We start from the raw sequence: 17,910 nt of genomic DNA on the forward strand, positions 1-17,910 counted from the left end.
GATGAGAACCTGGTAATTTTAATTCACAGATTATTACATAAGTTGTTCTGAAAGTAGTGCCTCCTATTTATTTCCATGGAAAACACAGCACATACAAAGCGCACAGTAATACTATTTTAGAGAACAAAGTTTCAGCTTTAAAAAAACTAGTTCTTAACACACCACAAATGGCTATGCATATTTACCAGGGATGAACAAGAGCCTGCATTATACACTCATAAAGATCTGCACCAGCAGGGCTGACCCACTGTCACTGTCAGCAGTGCTAAAATGCATCACCCACCATCTCACTGTGCTCACATCCACTGTTTAGTCTACCTAAGTGTTCAGCAGGAGTCCAGAAATGTCACGTGGATGCCATTTCATTCTCACAGAGGAATTCAATTACACACTTCTGCTTCATGCATGCATCCACGTCAAACCCCATTTTGTCATAATCACAGAATCACAGAATTGTAGGAGTCAGAAGGGACCTCCTGCTCATCTATTCCAACATCCCTGCCAAAGCAGCTCCCTAGACCAGGTTGCAAAGATAGGCATCCAGGGGGGTATTGAACGTCTCCAGAGGAGACACCACAACCTCTCTGGGCAACCAGTTCCAGTGCTCTGTGACCCTCATTGTGAGGAAATTCCCACACACATTTGTACAGAACTTCCTATGCCTCAGTTTGTGACCATTTCCCCTTGCCCTATCACCACACACTGCTGAGAAGAGTCCAGCCTCATCTCTTTGCCTCCCAATCCTTAGATATTTCTAGATGTGGATCAGAACCTCTCTGAGTCTTCTCAGATTTTCCTCATGAGAGGAGTTCCACACCATTTATCATCTTCCTATACCTCTGCTGGGCTCTTTCGAGGAGATTCCAGTTTTTTTTGTACCAGGGAGCCCAGAACTTGACACAGTAGTCCAGGTGAGGCCTCACCAGGGCAGAGTAGAGGCGGAGGATTAACTCCTGCTGGCCACACACTTTTTAATGCATCCCAAGATCCCATTAACCTTCTTGGCCACCAGAGAACACTGCTGGCTTATGACCAGCCTGTCATCTACCAGAAAACCCAGGTCCCACTCCTCAGAGCTCCTCTCCAGCAGGTCATCCCCCAGCCTGTACTGGTGCATGCACTTATTCCTCCCTAGGTGAAAGACTCTACACTTGCTCTTGTTAAACTTCTTCTGGTTCCTTTCTGACAGCTCTCTAGCCTGACCAGGTGTCGCTGAGTGGCAGCACCAATCATAACCCTCTCAGCGCTGCTAATCAGCCAGTTCTCAACCCACGTCACCATCCAATCATCATATTCCACACTTCTTCATTTTGTAAGGATGTTGTGGGATACAGTGTCAAGCACCTTGCTGAAATCAAGGTTGACTACATCCACTGCTCTGACCCATCCACCCAGACAGTAATGTCATCATAGAAGGACACGACCTCCCCCTGGTGAACCAATGCTGAGTACTCCTGATAACTCTCTTCTCCTCCAACTGCCTGTAGACAGCATCCAGAACATCCTGTTCCATTACCTTTCCAAGGACAGAGGTGAGGCTGACTGGCCTGCAGCTCCCTGGATCCTTTTTCTTGCCCTTTTTGAAGACTGTAGTGACACTGGCTATCCTCCAGTCTTTAGGCACGTCTCCCATTCTCCCAGACCTCTCAAAGCTGATAGAGAGTTGTTCAGCAGTCACCTCTGCCAACTCCCTCAGCACACGTGGATGCATCCCATTGGGGCTCATGGATTTACATACACTGATGTTGTGTAGATGCTCTTGGACTATCTCCTGTCTCGCCAACAGAGATCCTTCAATTCCCCAGACCCTCCCAATTACCCCATCAGTCCAAGAGACCCAAGGGGGAGCTCCCACAGTGAAGACCGAAGCAAAGAAGACATTCATGATCTCCGCCTTCTCTGCATTCCCCCGTTACCAGAACACCCCCCTTACTTAGTAGGGGACCCACATTTTCCCTAGTCTTTCATTTACTCTTGACATACTTAGAAAATCATTTCTTATTATCCACTATCTCCTTTGCCAGATCCAATTACAGGTAGGCTTTGACCTTCCTTGTCGCACCCTTGTAGGCCCTGATGACATTCCTATATTCTTCCCACTTGGTCAGACCAGTTTTCCACATTTCATGGACCTTTCTCCTCCCACTGAGTTTATGCTCCTTGGTCATCCACACAGGTCTTCTATCACCCTTGCCCAATTTCTTACTCACAGGGATGCACCACTGACCCTGAGCTTGGAAGAAGCACTGTTTAAATGTTGACCATCTCTTACAGGCCCCCTTACTTTCTAACACTTTAGCCCATGGGATAGCTCCCAGAAGAGATCAAAGTTGGCTCTCCTGGAGTCCAAAGTAGCAGTCATACTTTTTGGTTTGCTTCTTCCAGTCAAGATCTTGAATTCTACCATCTCATGATCACTACATCCCAATCTGTCCCTAACCTTAATTTCCTGTACTAGCCCATCCTTTTCAGTAAGAATGAGGTCCAGTAACACCCCACTCCTTGTTGGCTCTTCTATCACCTTCATCAGAAAGTTATCTTCAACACATTGCAGGAACCATCTGGAGCGTGCCATGTTGCTTTCTTAACAAATATCTGGATAATTGATGTCCCCCATAAGCACCAGTGCCTGAGATTGCGAGGCTACTTCCAGCTGCTTGTAGAAGGCCTCATCAACTTCCTCCTGATCAGGGGGCCTATATTACACCACCACAACAGTGTCATCAACACTAGCCTGCTCCTTCATTCTCACCAACAAGCTCTCCACTGGTATATCACCCTCCCCCAGGTGAAGTTCAGAAGACTCTCCTGCTGCCACCTGTAGCATAGGAACCAAGTATAATAGAATGTTGGCTGCATTATTCAACCTCTACTGCCATACCATCAACATACACTTCTGATATCATTATGTCATGGGCCAACATAATAAAATAGGCATTACTTTTATAGCAGCCAAAATATTCAGCTGCTCAAAATATGGTTGCATTTGAAGATTATGTTTTTGCAATCCTTCATGTGGAAGAAGGTGAGGATCATGTGGTTTTAGAATGTTTATTATGAAAAGTAGGAAGACTCAGCAGATGGTGACTGACAGCCAAGAGCTGTTAGAAGCACACTATCAGGGAACTGGGAATTCTTGATCCAGACTTCATGGCTGCAAATTCTCACTTGTCCTCGCAGAAATAAAAAGCTAATTAACTTTCCTACATAGCCAATTTGCAGGTACACTTTATGTTTATGTTAGAATTAATGCAAAATAATTGGTTATAACAATGATCAGTCTAACAAATGTCACAAATTATGATTAATGATGATTAATATACTAATGTAAATTAGCAGTAAATGTTGTGAATGAATATGCTTTGAAAATACTTTTTAAGAAACAAATGGGTGCAAAAAGCTTCGCTGTTAAATATTGTGCACATATTTTATAGCGTTTTTGTAGGTTAACTCACAGAGGAGTTGTTAGAAAAGTTACATAATTTGTAATCATAGAAGTATAGAATCACAGTATGCCTTGGGTTGTAAGGGACCTCAAGGATCACCAAGTTTCTATCCCTTACCACAGGTAGGGTTGTCAGCCACTAGATGAAGTACTAGATCAGTTTGCCCAGGGTCTCATCCAACCTGGCCTTAAACACTTCTAGGAATGCAGTATCCACAACCTCTCCGGGCAGCCTGTTCTAACACCTCACCACTCTCAGTAAAAAATTCCCCAACACTTAATCTAAATTTCCTTTAGTTTATAACCATTTCCCCTTGTACCCATGTAAAAAGTTAATTTCCCTCATGTTTATATACATTTTTCAAATATTGGATTGTCACTATGAGGTCTCCACACAGCTGTCTCTTTTCCAGGCTGAAAAAGCCCAGTTCCTTCAGCCTGTCTCCATAGGAGAGGTGCTCTAGCCCTTGGATCATTTTCGTGGCACTACTCTGGACCCTCCACATTTTTCCTCTGTTGGGGGACCCAGACTTTGATGCAGTACTCCAGCTGGGGCCTCACAAGGGCTGAGCTGAGAGTAACTCGTCCCATCTGCTGTCCATCCCTCTTCTGATAGAGCCCGGATATCATTGGCCTTCCATGCTGTAAGCTCACACTGCTCATGTTAAATTGTTCATCTGCCAGGACCCCTGAGTCTTTCTTTTAATAGGTCTGTGCTCTAGAATTTTATCTCCTAGTTTGTATAAATATCTGTGACTCCTTCAGCCCAAGTACAAAACCCTACACTTCACTTTGTTGAACTTCATTAGGTTCACAAGGGCTACCATTTAAAGTAAGGTCCCTTTGGATAGTATACATTCCTTCTGCTCTGTCAACTGTACTGCTCAGCTTTTTGTCATCAGCAGTCTTGCTGTAAGTGCACTCAATCACATAATCTATGTCATTGATAAAGATGTTGAAGAGTGCTGTCCCAAGATGGAACCCTGGGGGACACTGCTCTTCATCGGTCTCCACTTGGACATAGAGGGACTGACCTCAACCCTCTGGCTGCAACATTCCAACCAAGTCCTTATACACAATAATATATCTATAGAGTATCAGGCTGAGTTTACTTGCAGCATTTACCTATTTGTTAATGTTTATTATAAATATGTTTTGCTTTTCAAGATAGAAGCCTTCATCATTATAGGGGGTAAATCAGCTTGTGGCCTGTTAACTTAGAATACATAGTAATTTCTGTTAAGTCATTTGAACATAATGAATATATATATACATATCCTTTGTTTTCAGAAAAGAATTCTTATACAGGTATAATATGGCACGGAAAAAATAAGTTCAGAATTTGTAACAAGGAGTGCCAATGATAAATCCGCCTGAAACTTTATGTCACCAGGCCAGTATCACAAATGAAATTTATAACTTGTGGCAGTGATTCTTGCAATGGTATTAGCACATTGCTCCTATCTCCCTGGACATGTGCAACACTGTATTTTGTGATCAGCCTACATTTCTCAGTGTTAGATGAAAAGATTCCTTGTGAACAGTTGTGATTATATTATTTCCAATTTTTTAATTGCTAAAAATAAAATTTAAAAAAGAGAAGTTTTTACAACCAAAACATTCCTTTAGTGTTTTAAGGCACTCCTGAAACGCCAATCTATGATAATTTACACATAAATACAAGGTATGGCATCTTAGCGTGATTTTTTTTCCCTTGAAATATTTGGTACTTATATAGCATTCATGTCATGAAGTATAATAAAGAAAATGATAGACTATCATCCTTGAAAGCTTTTATTCAGATTTCATAGTCTATATTTCATGAATATGAAAAAAAATTGTTAGTTGCATACAGAAAGTGCAGAAATAAAACAGTGTTAAGATTTGCATTCACTATGTACCTTGTCTGATGAAAGCCCTTATGATGAGCTCTCTATGCTTGTGCTGCTGACTCTCGCTTTGACTCTCTCTACTTTGAAAGGAAGTCTTATCTACATATTCATCTGTTAAACCAGAGAATTTATCTCCATAAAAATGTCTGTACTTGAGAACAGTTTTCAGTAGTCAAAGAAAGTAGACTGAACTCCTGGTTAAAAAGAAAAAAAAAAAAAGAAAAAGGAAAAGGAAAAAGGAAAAGGAAAAAGGAAAAAAAGAAAAAAATATTTATTTGGATGCAGACAAAAAATATAACGTCCTTAATGAACAACACACAGCATATGGCATTATAGTTAAAATAACTAGACAATTCCATAGCCTAAAAAAAATGACTTAGTTAATTCAATTTACTACTTCAGGATTGTACTGAAATTTTGCATAACTAAAAATGGCACAGAAGAATAAAGATAAATCTTATGGTCAGGGAAAAGTATGAATAAGTTCAAATCCAAATCAGTTATTGTAGTGTTTTATGAGTAACATATTTTCTGGAGACACAATACGAAAAAAAAATTGTGCATTCCTTCTCAGTGACTGTAAACAATCTTGCTTTCAAAAGTTCCGGTGTTGTCTGATGGGATAGCTTGACTGCTTGTGTAGCACCAGCCATATTTGTTTGACTTCAAACTCGTTAAACAAATTAAATCTCACATTAAGGGTGATTCAGAAATTTTCCCTCATATGTTAGACCATAATTTGCAGCATTTCAACAGTTGCTGTATAACTGATTCAAAAGTGGATGGCAAGCAGCAGTGCATGGACAACCTCAAGTCTTGGGTAGTAAAGCTTTTTGGGGTAATTTCTAATCACAGAAGTCTTCTGCTGTACACTTCTTGTGCATCAAAGTATCAATGCTCAGTATCAACCCAAATGTTTAGGAAGGCACAGACAGATGAACAAGCTAAAAAAGTACAACAACTTGTTTGTTTTAATAGCCAGTATTATTCCAATTGGGATGATGCCCACAAGAATGCCTGAGTGAGCGTATAAACAGAAGCAGCTGATTTTAACTGAATTTTACTTTATTTTTGATTATGCTACTGCTGTTTCACTTACAGCCTTATTTAAATGTGACCAGATAAGAATTTCAGTAATGCTGAAAGGCTGAAAATGCTGATTGATAGTAAGTTACTGCTTCTGATATTTTTAGCAGATTAAATTGCACTGGAAGACTCTCATATTGATTGTTTCTGTGGTTTATAGATTAGTGCTGGAGAGAGCATCTGTTGCACTTTCTGATAGTATTACAGGATGTTGAAAAGAGTTGTCAGTTCTCAATCAAAATTGCCCTCATGTTAATAAGCATAACTGTGTGCACAGTGTAATTGTATTTGCTATCAGAATGCCTAGCAGCTTGGGTCAGAATCAATGTCAAGAAAGTGACAGCATTAATTGTGCAAATAATTTGTGTCAAACTTTAATTAACAACCTTCATAAAGATGAAGGCAATAAATACAGTTTTTCTTTTTCCTTTCGTTCTTCCTGGGCATGATATCACATCCTTCTACACTTCTGATAATCAGTTTTTACATAATGATATGAACATATAGGTTCAATAATGAAAAGATGGATTACTTGTTCTTGTCTTTTTCCATGGCTAGCTGGCTACTATCATCAAAGTCATAGCTCCTTTTGACCGTAAATGTGTTTGTCCTTGTAACATCTATCAAACATAAAAGCAGTATTATCTTTCTACATGTCATTGTAGTCTTAACAATACAACCTTAAAAATTTGTTTCTCTTGAAAAATATCTGCAAGGGAATTACATCATTATGTAATGTGTTTTTCTTTTCCCTCTTCTGCTTCATCATAAACTTTGTTAGTTCACAGACAGTCCAGCAAAAATTCACCTAGGTCTGAAAGCACACTGTTATTCTTCAGATATGTACTGAAGACGTGTCAGGTGTTGAGCCCTTTTGCAGCTTCACTAGATCTGCAGAAATTTGTAAGCATTTTTCGTAAGAAGTCATGGCAGTTTTAGTCCTTTATCAGGTATTTCCCTCAATCCTAGATTGACTCAGAAAACTAGTTATATCTCTAACATCAGTTTTGTAGAAATATGTATTTTGGGATATGCTGACATATGTTTTGTTAGATAACCAGAATTGTAGTTTGCATAGTTTTGGAGGTGGAGTTATGTTTATTTTTTGTTCAACAGGAAGGGGAAAGGAAATTGTCTTACAGTATAAATTAGTACAAGCTCTGTTGCATTTACCTCAGTTGCACTTATGAATATTTTGTTTCTGAATGTCCGATAAGGAGGAAAAGAATTCTCCCTTATTTCTCTCTTCTCTTTTTTAAATTATTATTATCGTAAATGCAATGTACTGCATGTAAGCAAAATATGGCAACCATAAATATCACGGTGATTGAAAGTGACACAAAAAATAATATTAGAATGTGTTTTTGGTTGTTTATTTTGTAAGCTAGTTTAACATAGTTAGGCATGCTTGTTGTTTATCATTTTTCATTACTTCTGTGGTCTTTGTTGTTTAACTGTCCAGAGTTCCCCTGTTCCTAGGATAATAAATAAAATGTTGCAGAAATAAACGCACAACATGGCTGTTGAGCTGGTAATGGTCCTTGACCCTGATACTGCTTAGCAAAACTGACAAATTTTACAAAATATATCTTGTCTGGGAGGAAGTTGCTTTATTGATGCTAAATTTATGAGTTTGCCAGTCCCTGAATGTATTACTGAAGCATATATCTAGAACAGAAAATCTTCCTTTGAGCTATAATACATAGTTTCTGTGTGCTGGTGAACTTCTTCAGACAGTGTTTTGCTTTCACTGGTTTGCAGTTCAACAGTGAATTCACAAGATGTCAAAAGGAATAAAACAGAATGACAGTGCATCAGTTTTCACATGATGGCACACAATCACAATTTGTGCCACAGAGTATCAGCTTATCTGAATCAGTCATGTCTCTTTACATATCAGTGAACTGAGTTAATGCATGTGTAGAAAAGGATTCAAAGCTAGCAGTTTTGGTGAAACCCAGATGCTCTTCATCAGAATACATTTCTGTCTTTTCTGTGGTCCATGCATAACGTCTGTGACTTAGGAAAGGATTTTCAGTTTCACTGCTCTAACTCTGATCTTCATATGTTGTGGATTCGGAGATCTGCTTTTGTAAGTTCCCCAAAGCAGCAGTAGCACTCAGTTTTGCTGTGTTCACTCTTCCTGTTGCACTTGTTTTCAGATATTATATTTGTTACTGATGAATGTGAGACTAAATTAGTAGAGCAGATATTTTAATAAGGCTTGAGCTTTCTGTGAAGTCGATAATATAGAACTAACACTTTTGCCTGAACATTTTGTTAAATAAGAAAAGAATGAATTCTCACAAAGTATTTTTGCTGCATTTTTTTGAAATTATCTTTGTTAATGGTATGTTGAGCATTCAGGGTTGGTTAAAATACGCACAACTAATTTAATAAATTTAGGACTTCATGATCCTGTATTTAATTTAGTGATGTAAAATATATTTATTCTGTTTTATAATAATGTCTACATCATATTTGCTTGTCATTTAAAATAATTTCAGGATACATACCAGTTGCATACATGCATACATTCATACATGTAGTCTTCTCAGATTCAGTCATTTAAATAAACATATTGACAAGTATTGCCTGTGGAAAGGCCACCTAAGAAGAACAGGCAGATAAACATAAGTAACATAGCACAGCAAATTAGAAACAAAAACAAATACAGTATTGGTACATAAATGTCAGAACTACTGCAGAATGATGAAGTCAACCAAAAAGACTGAGAACAGAAGGGAAGTGAAAATTGACAATGAGATCAAAAATTAATTGCAGTAGTTGCTGCAGAGCCACTACATATAACAGCTTTCAGCTGAAGACAGACCAGAGAGCAAAGATCTTTGTGGGTATTTTTAATGATTTTACTGACCGTCAGTTCTCACTTCATAAATTTTGAATTAGCATCCCCATGTATACTTTAAAAACTACTCAGTTATGAAAGAGAATTAAGTAAATATATGAATGAACTCTTCAACATCTCTGTACTGTGCGTAGACTCTCAGACTTTCACACTGATTTTTCAGAAATCATATCCTGTACTTGTCTAAGTTTGAAAGTTTTGTTTCTCAAACAACATGATAAATTTATTCTGCTCAGTCAGAAAAAGAAGGTAAGAGAATAATTGATAAATATAGCCTTTCTTACTTTTAAAATTTTTTCTCCAGTTCTCTCTCCTCTTTTGTTCCTGCAGTAGTTGTATCCTTTTTCATTTCTTTGTGACAGAGTGGAATATTTTACAAATGAACTAGAGTTTCATGTGAAACTGTGCCCAAGCATATATCTCACTTCTATTATAGTCTTCTCTGTGTAAGCTCTTAATATGTACCTCTTCAAATTTAAAACACTTTCACAGAATTTCTCCTAAATGTCACTGATTTTAATGTTTTAAAGGTAGAAATCGAGCTTTCATGACATCTTGTGATCATAACATCAAGTAATGAATCATGATATAATTTGAGTTGATAGATGAGCTCATTTTGCAACAGAAGACAAATTGGTTTTTTATTTATAACTGTGATAAAATATAATGTATGACCTTGCTACTCTGATGGCATCAGATTTAATAGTAAAATCTATAAGTACTTCCCTGACTTTTTAGTTATTTCGTATTGCTTTTTCTTACACTTGAATCCTGTCACTAAAGAAACAAAATATTTTACTCTTTTCATTTTGAAATTGTGATAAGTGCTTGTTTTTTTTTTGTTTTTGTTGTTATTATTTGTTTGTTTTTCCCCATGGTTGCTACTGAGATTAATTGTGTTTGTTTGTTTGTTTGTTTTAGCACCACCAAAGTTTACAAGAACACCTGTTGACCAGACAGGGGTTTCTGGAGGTGTTGCTTCATTCATCTGTCAAGCCACAGGAGACCCACGACCTAAAATTGTCTGGAATAAGAAGGGAAAGAAAGTCAGCAATCAGAGATTTGAGGTATTAGGTCCATTGTTCTGTTCCTCTGAAGAATATAAATTCCATTCTCACTTCTGATCCCAATATGTGTGCTCTATTTTCATAGGTTAAACAAAATAGCTATGACCATTGGGATAACTTAACGGGGGCAGACTTATGAAGGTTTCATTTTTCAAACTGGTTATACATAAATACTTTTAAAGGGGAAACTAACAATGCTGTTTTCTGAACAAACACAATCTAACTGGTGAACCTTGGCATACTTCTGTTCAGCTGGCTATCTTTTCTGCAAAAGAGATGGAGGAAAATTATTTATGCCATGATTATTGTCCACAAAGAGTAAGCCTTCTGTGATAGCGTGAACTAAACAGACCTAGCCTGATACAGTTTCTGCTCCCATAATTTCTTACCACCGTTGCAGATAAAGATGAAAGGGACCTTACAATTCCTGCAGAGGGAATATAAAATTTGTTGCTTTTGATTCTTTTCTTAACAATAACCTTGGGAGAGCCTATAGAGAAAGCTGTTTCCTCTCTTTCCACAACATTCAATTAAAGGAAATAGTTAATCTTTTTAAAGGATACAGTTTCTTTAGGGAAATAAAACAGCAAATAACTTTTCCTCTTTTAGTGGCAGGAAAAAATTAACATAAAGTAATGATAAGTAATGATTGACCTATAGCATGAAGAATAAGTTCAGAAAATGGGAGAAGTCATGTATAATGGACACTAAAAAGGGGCTCATAGTGTGTAATTTCCCCTATGCCTCTTCTCTATTTTCACTGTTAAAAAGTATCTACTTGTGGATCCAGAACAGCTAACTGGCTTCTTCTGTGTTCATTGTCAGTAGTTTTGGGGAAGGTTAAACTGGTTAGACTTAACGCAAGCAGAAAATAATTGCATTTCTTGGATAGATCGATTTTTTTAAAATTCTTTTCTATTTATTTATATTTAAAGACATTTGAAGCTCTTGCTGAATGCAATATTTATCAGTTACTTTATTGATAAATATTTTTATTTCCTCTTATATTTACTACAATGTAAAAAAAAAAAAAAAAAAAAAAGCAGCACAAATTTAAAAGTGTCTTCTTTGTACCAGGAGCTATTTGCTACTATTTGCTACTTGTAGAGCATATACAAAACTGTAATTGGATAGAGGGATTAACATAGAAATTTTATCATAAATTGTTCACAATTTGTCCCATTCTGTTCACAAAATTTTCACTAGAAATTTATTCTAAACAGTGGAAGGTTGGGTATGTTCAAGTTTATTTTGTTGGTCAAGTTTTATTTTGTAATTTGCAGTGTTTTACATGCTTCATGTATTGTTTTCTATGTATCAGGTTTTTTTAGGGAACATACGTAAAGATATGATTTTATTTCCATTATTGGAAATTGAATGAAATGGGAAAGAATTGCAGCAATATAATTTAAAATATTTAAAATTTTCCTTTTCTAAAATATTGAACAAATCACATAGTCAAATATGGTGGAATGAAATAGTTCAAGTATTTTGTAATTATTATTATAACCTTAGAACAGCATTTTTATAAAGCATCCAAGTTAAGTGCAAATCACATCAATGTTATAAGATTTTTTTTCTGTCTAAAAGGAAGACATCTAGCCACATTATATAATCTAAGTAAAAAAGAGCAGCAGCAGAAATTGGGTTCAGAAAACATAGAAGGATTGTTAGGGAAACAAGCCACTTCAGAGATGGCTAGATACATTAAGAGAAAATATTTAGTTGGGCAGTTTTATATGTGTATTTTTGTGGTTGTTAGTCATTGTTGATCGTATGTTGAGTGAATTTTTACAGATTTTGTATATTTCTCTGGGTTTGATTGCTCAGTAAGAGGACATTATTTTATGAAAGTTTTACTTGACCTCTTATCTTTAAAATGTCCTAGTAACTACAGGTGGAAGGCATTTCAAAGGGTAACCTAATCAGTCTTCTTTCTCAAGGACTATAGGATTAAAATTTATAATAATTGTTATTATTATTATTTAAACAAACTTAGCATTTTACAGGTATTTGTATACCCTGGCATTATAGATTTTTTCTCCTATCTAATCTGAACTTGTTTGCAGGAACTTGATGTACAAAGTAATTGTCTTATCTAACAACAGGAGAACAAAATGTTTATTCCCTCCCTCATCCAGGTTATTAGGAAATTATTACCATAGAATGGGTAATGTTCTTGCACACAAGATTAATTTTAAAACTGCGTACTGAGAACTTATCACAGAGAAATTAGATCCACTGTACAGTGCATATTTTTCAGACACCTGACTTGAAGTTTATGCTGTGCAATATTTGCCAAACAGACTGATGCAATTGTTTTACCGGTTGTTCAGCAAAGATTATTCAGCATTTAGGTTCAAAGAATAGTCATTATTATTTTAAATTTAAAGACTCAGATTATTTGGATCTTGTGCTTTAATTTTTGTATGCAAATAATACGACTATGCTTTTTAGGACAGTGATATTTTTCTTTCATAAATTTCTATTTATCAAGAACTGTAGTTACTCTTCAGTGTCCATTAAGATCAGGTGGACGTTTTTCATTATATAGGTTTATTTAGGTCACTGCCTTAACTTAAATAATAGGGAAAAGTAATTTGTCTAGCGTACAATGAAAAAAAAATCATCTCATAAAAAGAGGTTACTATCTTATTTCCTTTTAGACTTCTCTGACTCCAAAAAAGAAACTGATCAGTATTTCCAATGAATGGAAAACAAAGCTAATTGTAATAAACTGTGAGGGTTGCTCTTTGTAATGCCTCCTGTTTTATTATTTTTACCCATGACATGAGAAGCAGATGTTGGTGGTATGGCAGCAGAGGCTGAACCTTCCTAACAATATTGTATTATGTGTTGTTGCCATGCAAAAAATGGCAGCAAAGAGGCAGTCTGACAAAATGGCGTCTGACATGGAAGTGTGCATGAAATGCTGTGGAATTTAATTCCTCCAAATGAAAAAAATTACACCCCTTAACATTTCTTGATGCTTGCTGAATTTTTATGGAGACTGAACAGTGGATGTGAGCACAGTGAGGCAGTGGGTGGTGCATTTCAGCAGTGGAAGCAACAGCAGTGAGGCTTTTTACGAGTGCGTCATGGAGGCTCTCGTTCATCATTGGTGAAAATACATAGCAACTGGTAGTGACTATGATGAAAAATAGTGTTTTGTAACTGAGAGTTATTGTGTTTTTTATATATACATTGTAGTTTCCATGGAAATAAATAGGAGGCATTACTTGAGCAACATACATAAAAATATTTTCCCAATCTGTATTTTTTTTCTCTTACTCTCAGCAAATGGAGCTTTAATATTTATGTGTAAATTAGACATAAAGACACAAATCTATGTGCAAACATATGTATACATAATTTTTTTTGTAGGTGTATATGTAGAGAATGGTGAAATATGTATTGCTTTGTAAAAAAAGAAATGTGATTAACCTGTATTTATAAGTACTGCTATCCTGGTGGTAGTACTATCATATTTTATTCACATAGAAATTTGAAATCAGCTTAGATTATATAGATTACTATTATTATTTCACAATAGGGAAGGCTTTTCCAGTGTTTGGAATTCTGCATTACTCACCAGTATCTGGTGTGGTTGTATGTGCAGGACAAGGAGATAAAAGCAATAGAACTCAGATGAATTTGAAGGGAATTAATTTGAATAAAAATGAATATTTCTTTCCTTCTCATATGAAAATGGCTATTTCTTCTATAAATATTACAGACCTCAAAGATCATCTAGTTTCAGCCCCCCTGCTGTGGGTAGTGTCACCAACCACTAGACTAGGCTTCCCAGAGCTACATTCAGCCTTGCCTTGAATGTATACAGGGATGGGGCATCCACTTTCTCTCTGGGCAACTTGTTCCAGTGTGTCACCACACTCCGAGTGAAAAACTTCCTCCTAACATCTAACCTAAATCTCCACTGTCTTACTTTAATACTACTCCCCTTGTCCTACCACTATCAACCCATGTAAAATGCCATTCCCCCTCCTACTTGTATGCTTTCTTCAAGTACTGGAAGGCCACAGTGAGGTCTCCCCAGTGCCTTCACTTCTCCAAGCTAAGCAAGCACACTTCCCTCAACCTTCCTTCAGTCTTTTAACTGGTACATGTTTTCTAATGCATTTTCTGATAAATTGGCTTCTATCCAGTGGGCTGAATGCATAGCCAAACTTACTAGTCCTATCTTGTTCAGAAATTGACAAGCCTTTTTCACTTTGGAGATCAAACAGTGAAGCACATCCTATGAGTATGCTGCAAGTATATCCTGCAGCAATTTCAACTAAGTATGTGACATATGATGGTAAAGCTGAGAGAATAGAGGGAGATGGACTTCAGGACAAAAGAGCATTAAGATACAGAACACATTCTTATAGATCTTGTTAGATGTTCTTTCTTGGTGATTTGTTGTTGGTTATTGTTGGCGTTGGTGTTGGTTGTTTATTTATTGGTTTGTTTTCTTTGTCCTTTCTTGAAACTGCCTTGCAGTGGCCATTGAATGTTCAGTACTATGTTTCACACAGCATTGTCTATATTCCCACCACTGTTGAATTTGTCATGGTATGTGTATTTAAACAATGAACCTAGTTCTGATGTCAAAAATACTGACAGGTCACTGTTCACGTACAGATTAATGGAGGGGTAGGCATTTATAACAACATCTGTGACAGCTGTTGTTTCCTTTTATAGGTAATAGAGTTTGATGATGGATCTGGATCAGTTCTCAGAATACAACCACTGCGCACACCACGAGATGAAGCTATTTATGAGTGTGTGGCTTCCAATAGTGTCGGTGAAATAAGTGTATCCACAAGGCTCACTGTTTTACGTGGTAAGTTCTTTCTGAACATAATTAATTTACTTCTAAGAGCTAAAAGTAATAGATCATTTTAAAAGGGAGTTTTCACTCCAAGAAAGTTAGTTACAAATATTTTCAAATGAGTGTTACTGTAGTCCTGATGCTGTTAAATACAATCTTTTTCCATATAATATTTTTATACGTTATATAGAACTTCTGACCATAGACTGGTAATGAGGTTATGACTTAGTAGACCAAAAAAAGGAATAAATCAGGAGAGTGTTGTGCATAAGAAGTTACTTTTGTTAGTTAATGAACAAAAACAATACTTTATGAGTCTTAATGATTTGCATTTTACTGCTGCTCTTGGCTAGCTTAGCTTTGTGTGATCAGCATTTACACAGAATTTGGTTCAATTGAGAGTGATGCTGAAAAATTACATAAGCAGATTTTAGAAGAGGTTAAGCTGCTACAAGAATTTTTCCCCTAAGATAGCAAACATGAAAAATGGAAGGGCTTTTTCAATGTCAAATATTCATGTCACCTGAATTATGTTTCTACTTTACTAAGAAGTTTTTGAAGATAGTAAAGGAAAATCATTTTTTTAACTGTCCTTCATGGGTAAGGATATAAATGCACTGGCAAGTCTGTTGTCTGGGTAGTACTCATAGTAGTAAGTACTAGTAGTGAAATGACTTGAATATTTCATTATGTCTGCTGAAGATAAATGGAAACTGGATTTGGAGAGGCTTCATAAAATATCACACTCTTCAGCTTTTACAGCTGAAAATTACTATATACAGTTGTGATATCACATGATATTATTCCATTAACTGCTAAGGGCTTGTTTATAATATTTATACTATTACTTATTTATAGTATGTAGCCCGTGTTGATTCCAGGGGAGGTTGGACCAGATGGCCTTTAATGGTCACTTCCAACTCAAATGATTCAGTGATTCTGTATGAACGATGATCAGTCTACTTGACAAAATTTAGAAGAAAAAAAAGTTTATGTATATATATATATATATATATATAAAATCTTTTTTCTCAAAATAACTAGTAGGATATGGATGTAGCTTTTCTATGTAAAAAAAATAAGGAAATGTCTTTTTCAGTGATTTTATTTCCTCTTTAAATCACTCTGAATAGTCTTGGTGTTACTGTTCAAAGTCAAAGAACATCTTACAGGTAGTCTGATGTAAACAAACATATTTAATATTTTTGTTATCTCTAATGCCAGAATAGTTCCTTCTGTTACCTTTTAAAAACCCTTCTCAGTCTAATGAATGAAAATTTTAAAACTAAATAACTAAGTTCATATTTTGCTGAGATTTTCACTTTATTGTTTTATGTTATAAAAATATTTTTAATGCATAGCTTCCATGAAATAAAATCACTTTGTCATACTGTATGTAAAAGTAAAGGGATACATGAAAAGGAAGGAGGATATTAAAAAAAAAAAAAAAGTGGGAAAACTCAAGTGCGTTTCTTTCCTGTAGAGTCTCTTAAAATGTATTTACAAATCTATGGTTTGTAAAAAGAGATATATTTATAATTCAATTGTTAGGGGTATGTGAGCTTTCCTTCCTTTTCTTACTCAAATAATTCAGTGCTACTCACAATGTAAACATGAGATTCTGCATAAGAAATGTTCATAATGCTATGTATATGCAAATGTCAAATAAAATATAAATGTTATTAGTTCTTAGGTTAAAATACTTAAGTAACTTTAAAGTTATATTAATTAAAAACTGTTTGTCTAATTTAAAAGTATTAAATATGAAAACAAAACAAAAAAAAAAGTGTAGTTTCCTGCCATAGTATTTGCAACTTTTCCACCTGATTGAATACATTTTTTTCTCAGGAATAGATTTATGTATTTAACACAAAGCTGATAACATGTGAGAACTCTAGAAGATGTTGACTGTAGATTTAGATAAAAGTGTAATGTCAGAGAAAGCAAGGACCATGAAACTTCCACTGTAGGGAGGTTTTATCAGGATGAAAATTTTGAGATGCTTTAAATTCAGTGCCTTGTTATGTTTTGTTATTCTTGTTGGGTTTTTTGGTTTGTTTGTTTGTTTTTGTTTGTTTGTTTTCTGTGACAAACAATAGTTCAGTGCTAAATGCATTAGACTGGAAGATAAGTAATTCTATTATAAGCTCCTACTTTGCCGTCTTACACAAATCTTCATTTTATACAGACTTATCAATAACAGCCTTGTGTAAAACACTCCATTTGATTCTGACATTGAAGGAAACAGTACCTCTATGCCTTATGTAGCTGCTTTAGGAAAAAACATATAATGTAGATGTGAAAAAAATCTAACAAATATAATCCAATACAAAACTGATAGGAGTGTCTTTCACCTGTGGTCGACATAGATTTAACTCATCCCTGGTGAGTGCATGACTCCTGATGGAAGAAAATATGCAAGCAATATCCAAATGTTCTTTAAATCTTTCAGTAACTTTGTTATTACAGACCCAACTCAGCAATTGTACTGGATCTAATACAAAAGGGGACCTTGAAAGAAGACAGTTCAACCCACAGATATTGCTAGCATAATTAGGTAGTAATTACATAGCAGGGGTCTGGTGAAATCAGGATATTTACAGGAGTTGGAATGTGAATGTATATTCATTTGATTGTTATCTTAATCCATTTTAACTGTTAGAAATCATTTGTACATCATAGCACACAAATGTTTTTGACAACATATGCACATTTTC

General features: G+C 35.8%; 1 protein-coding gene across 1 annotated transcript in view; it reads left to right on the forward strand.

Moving 5' to 3' along the window:
• The window catches only part of PTPRD (protein tyrosine phosphatase receptor type D), a 568,194-nt gene that overhangs the window by 352,497 nt on the left and 197,787 nt on the right, over nt 1-17,910 (forward strand). Inside the window, exons 4-5 of the mRNA XM_065744335.1 lie at nt 10,214-10,359; nt 15,064-15,205. Of these exons, the coding sequence (XP_065600407.1) occupies nt 10,214-10,359; nt 15,064-15,205 (288 nt within the window). The remainder of the gene's footprint in view (nt 1-10,213; nt 10,360-15,063; nt 15,206-17,910) is intronic.

This window comes from Cyrtonyx montezumae, unplaced genomic scaffold (genome assembly GCF_038088225.1).
Source record: "Cyrtonyx montezumae isolate F1298 unplaced genomic scaffold, pur_monq_1.0 scaffold_30, whole genome shotgun sequence".
Lineage (NCBI taxonomy): Eukaryota > Metazoa > Chordata > Aves > Galliformes > Odontophoridae > Cyrtonyx > Cyrtonyx montezumae.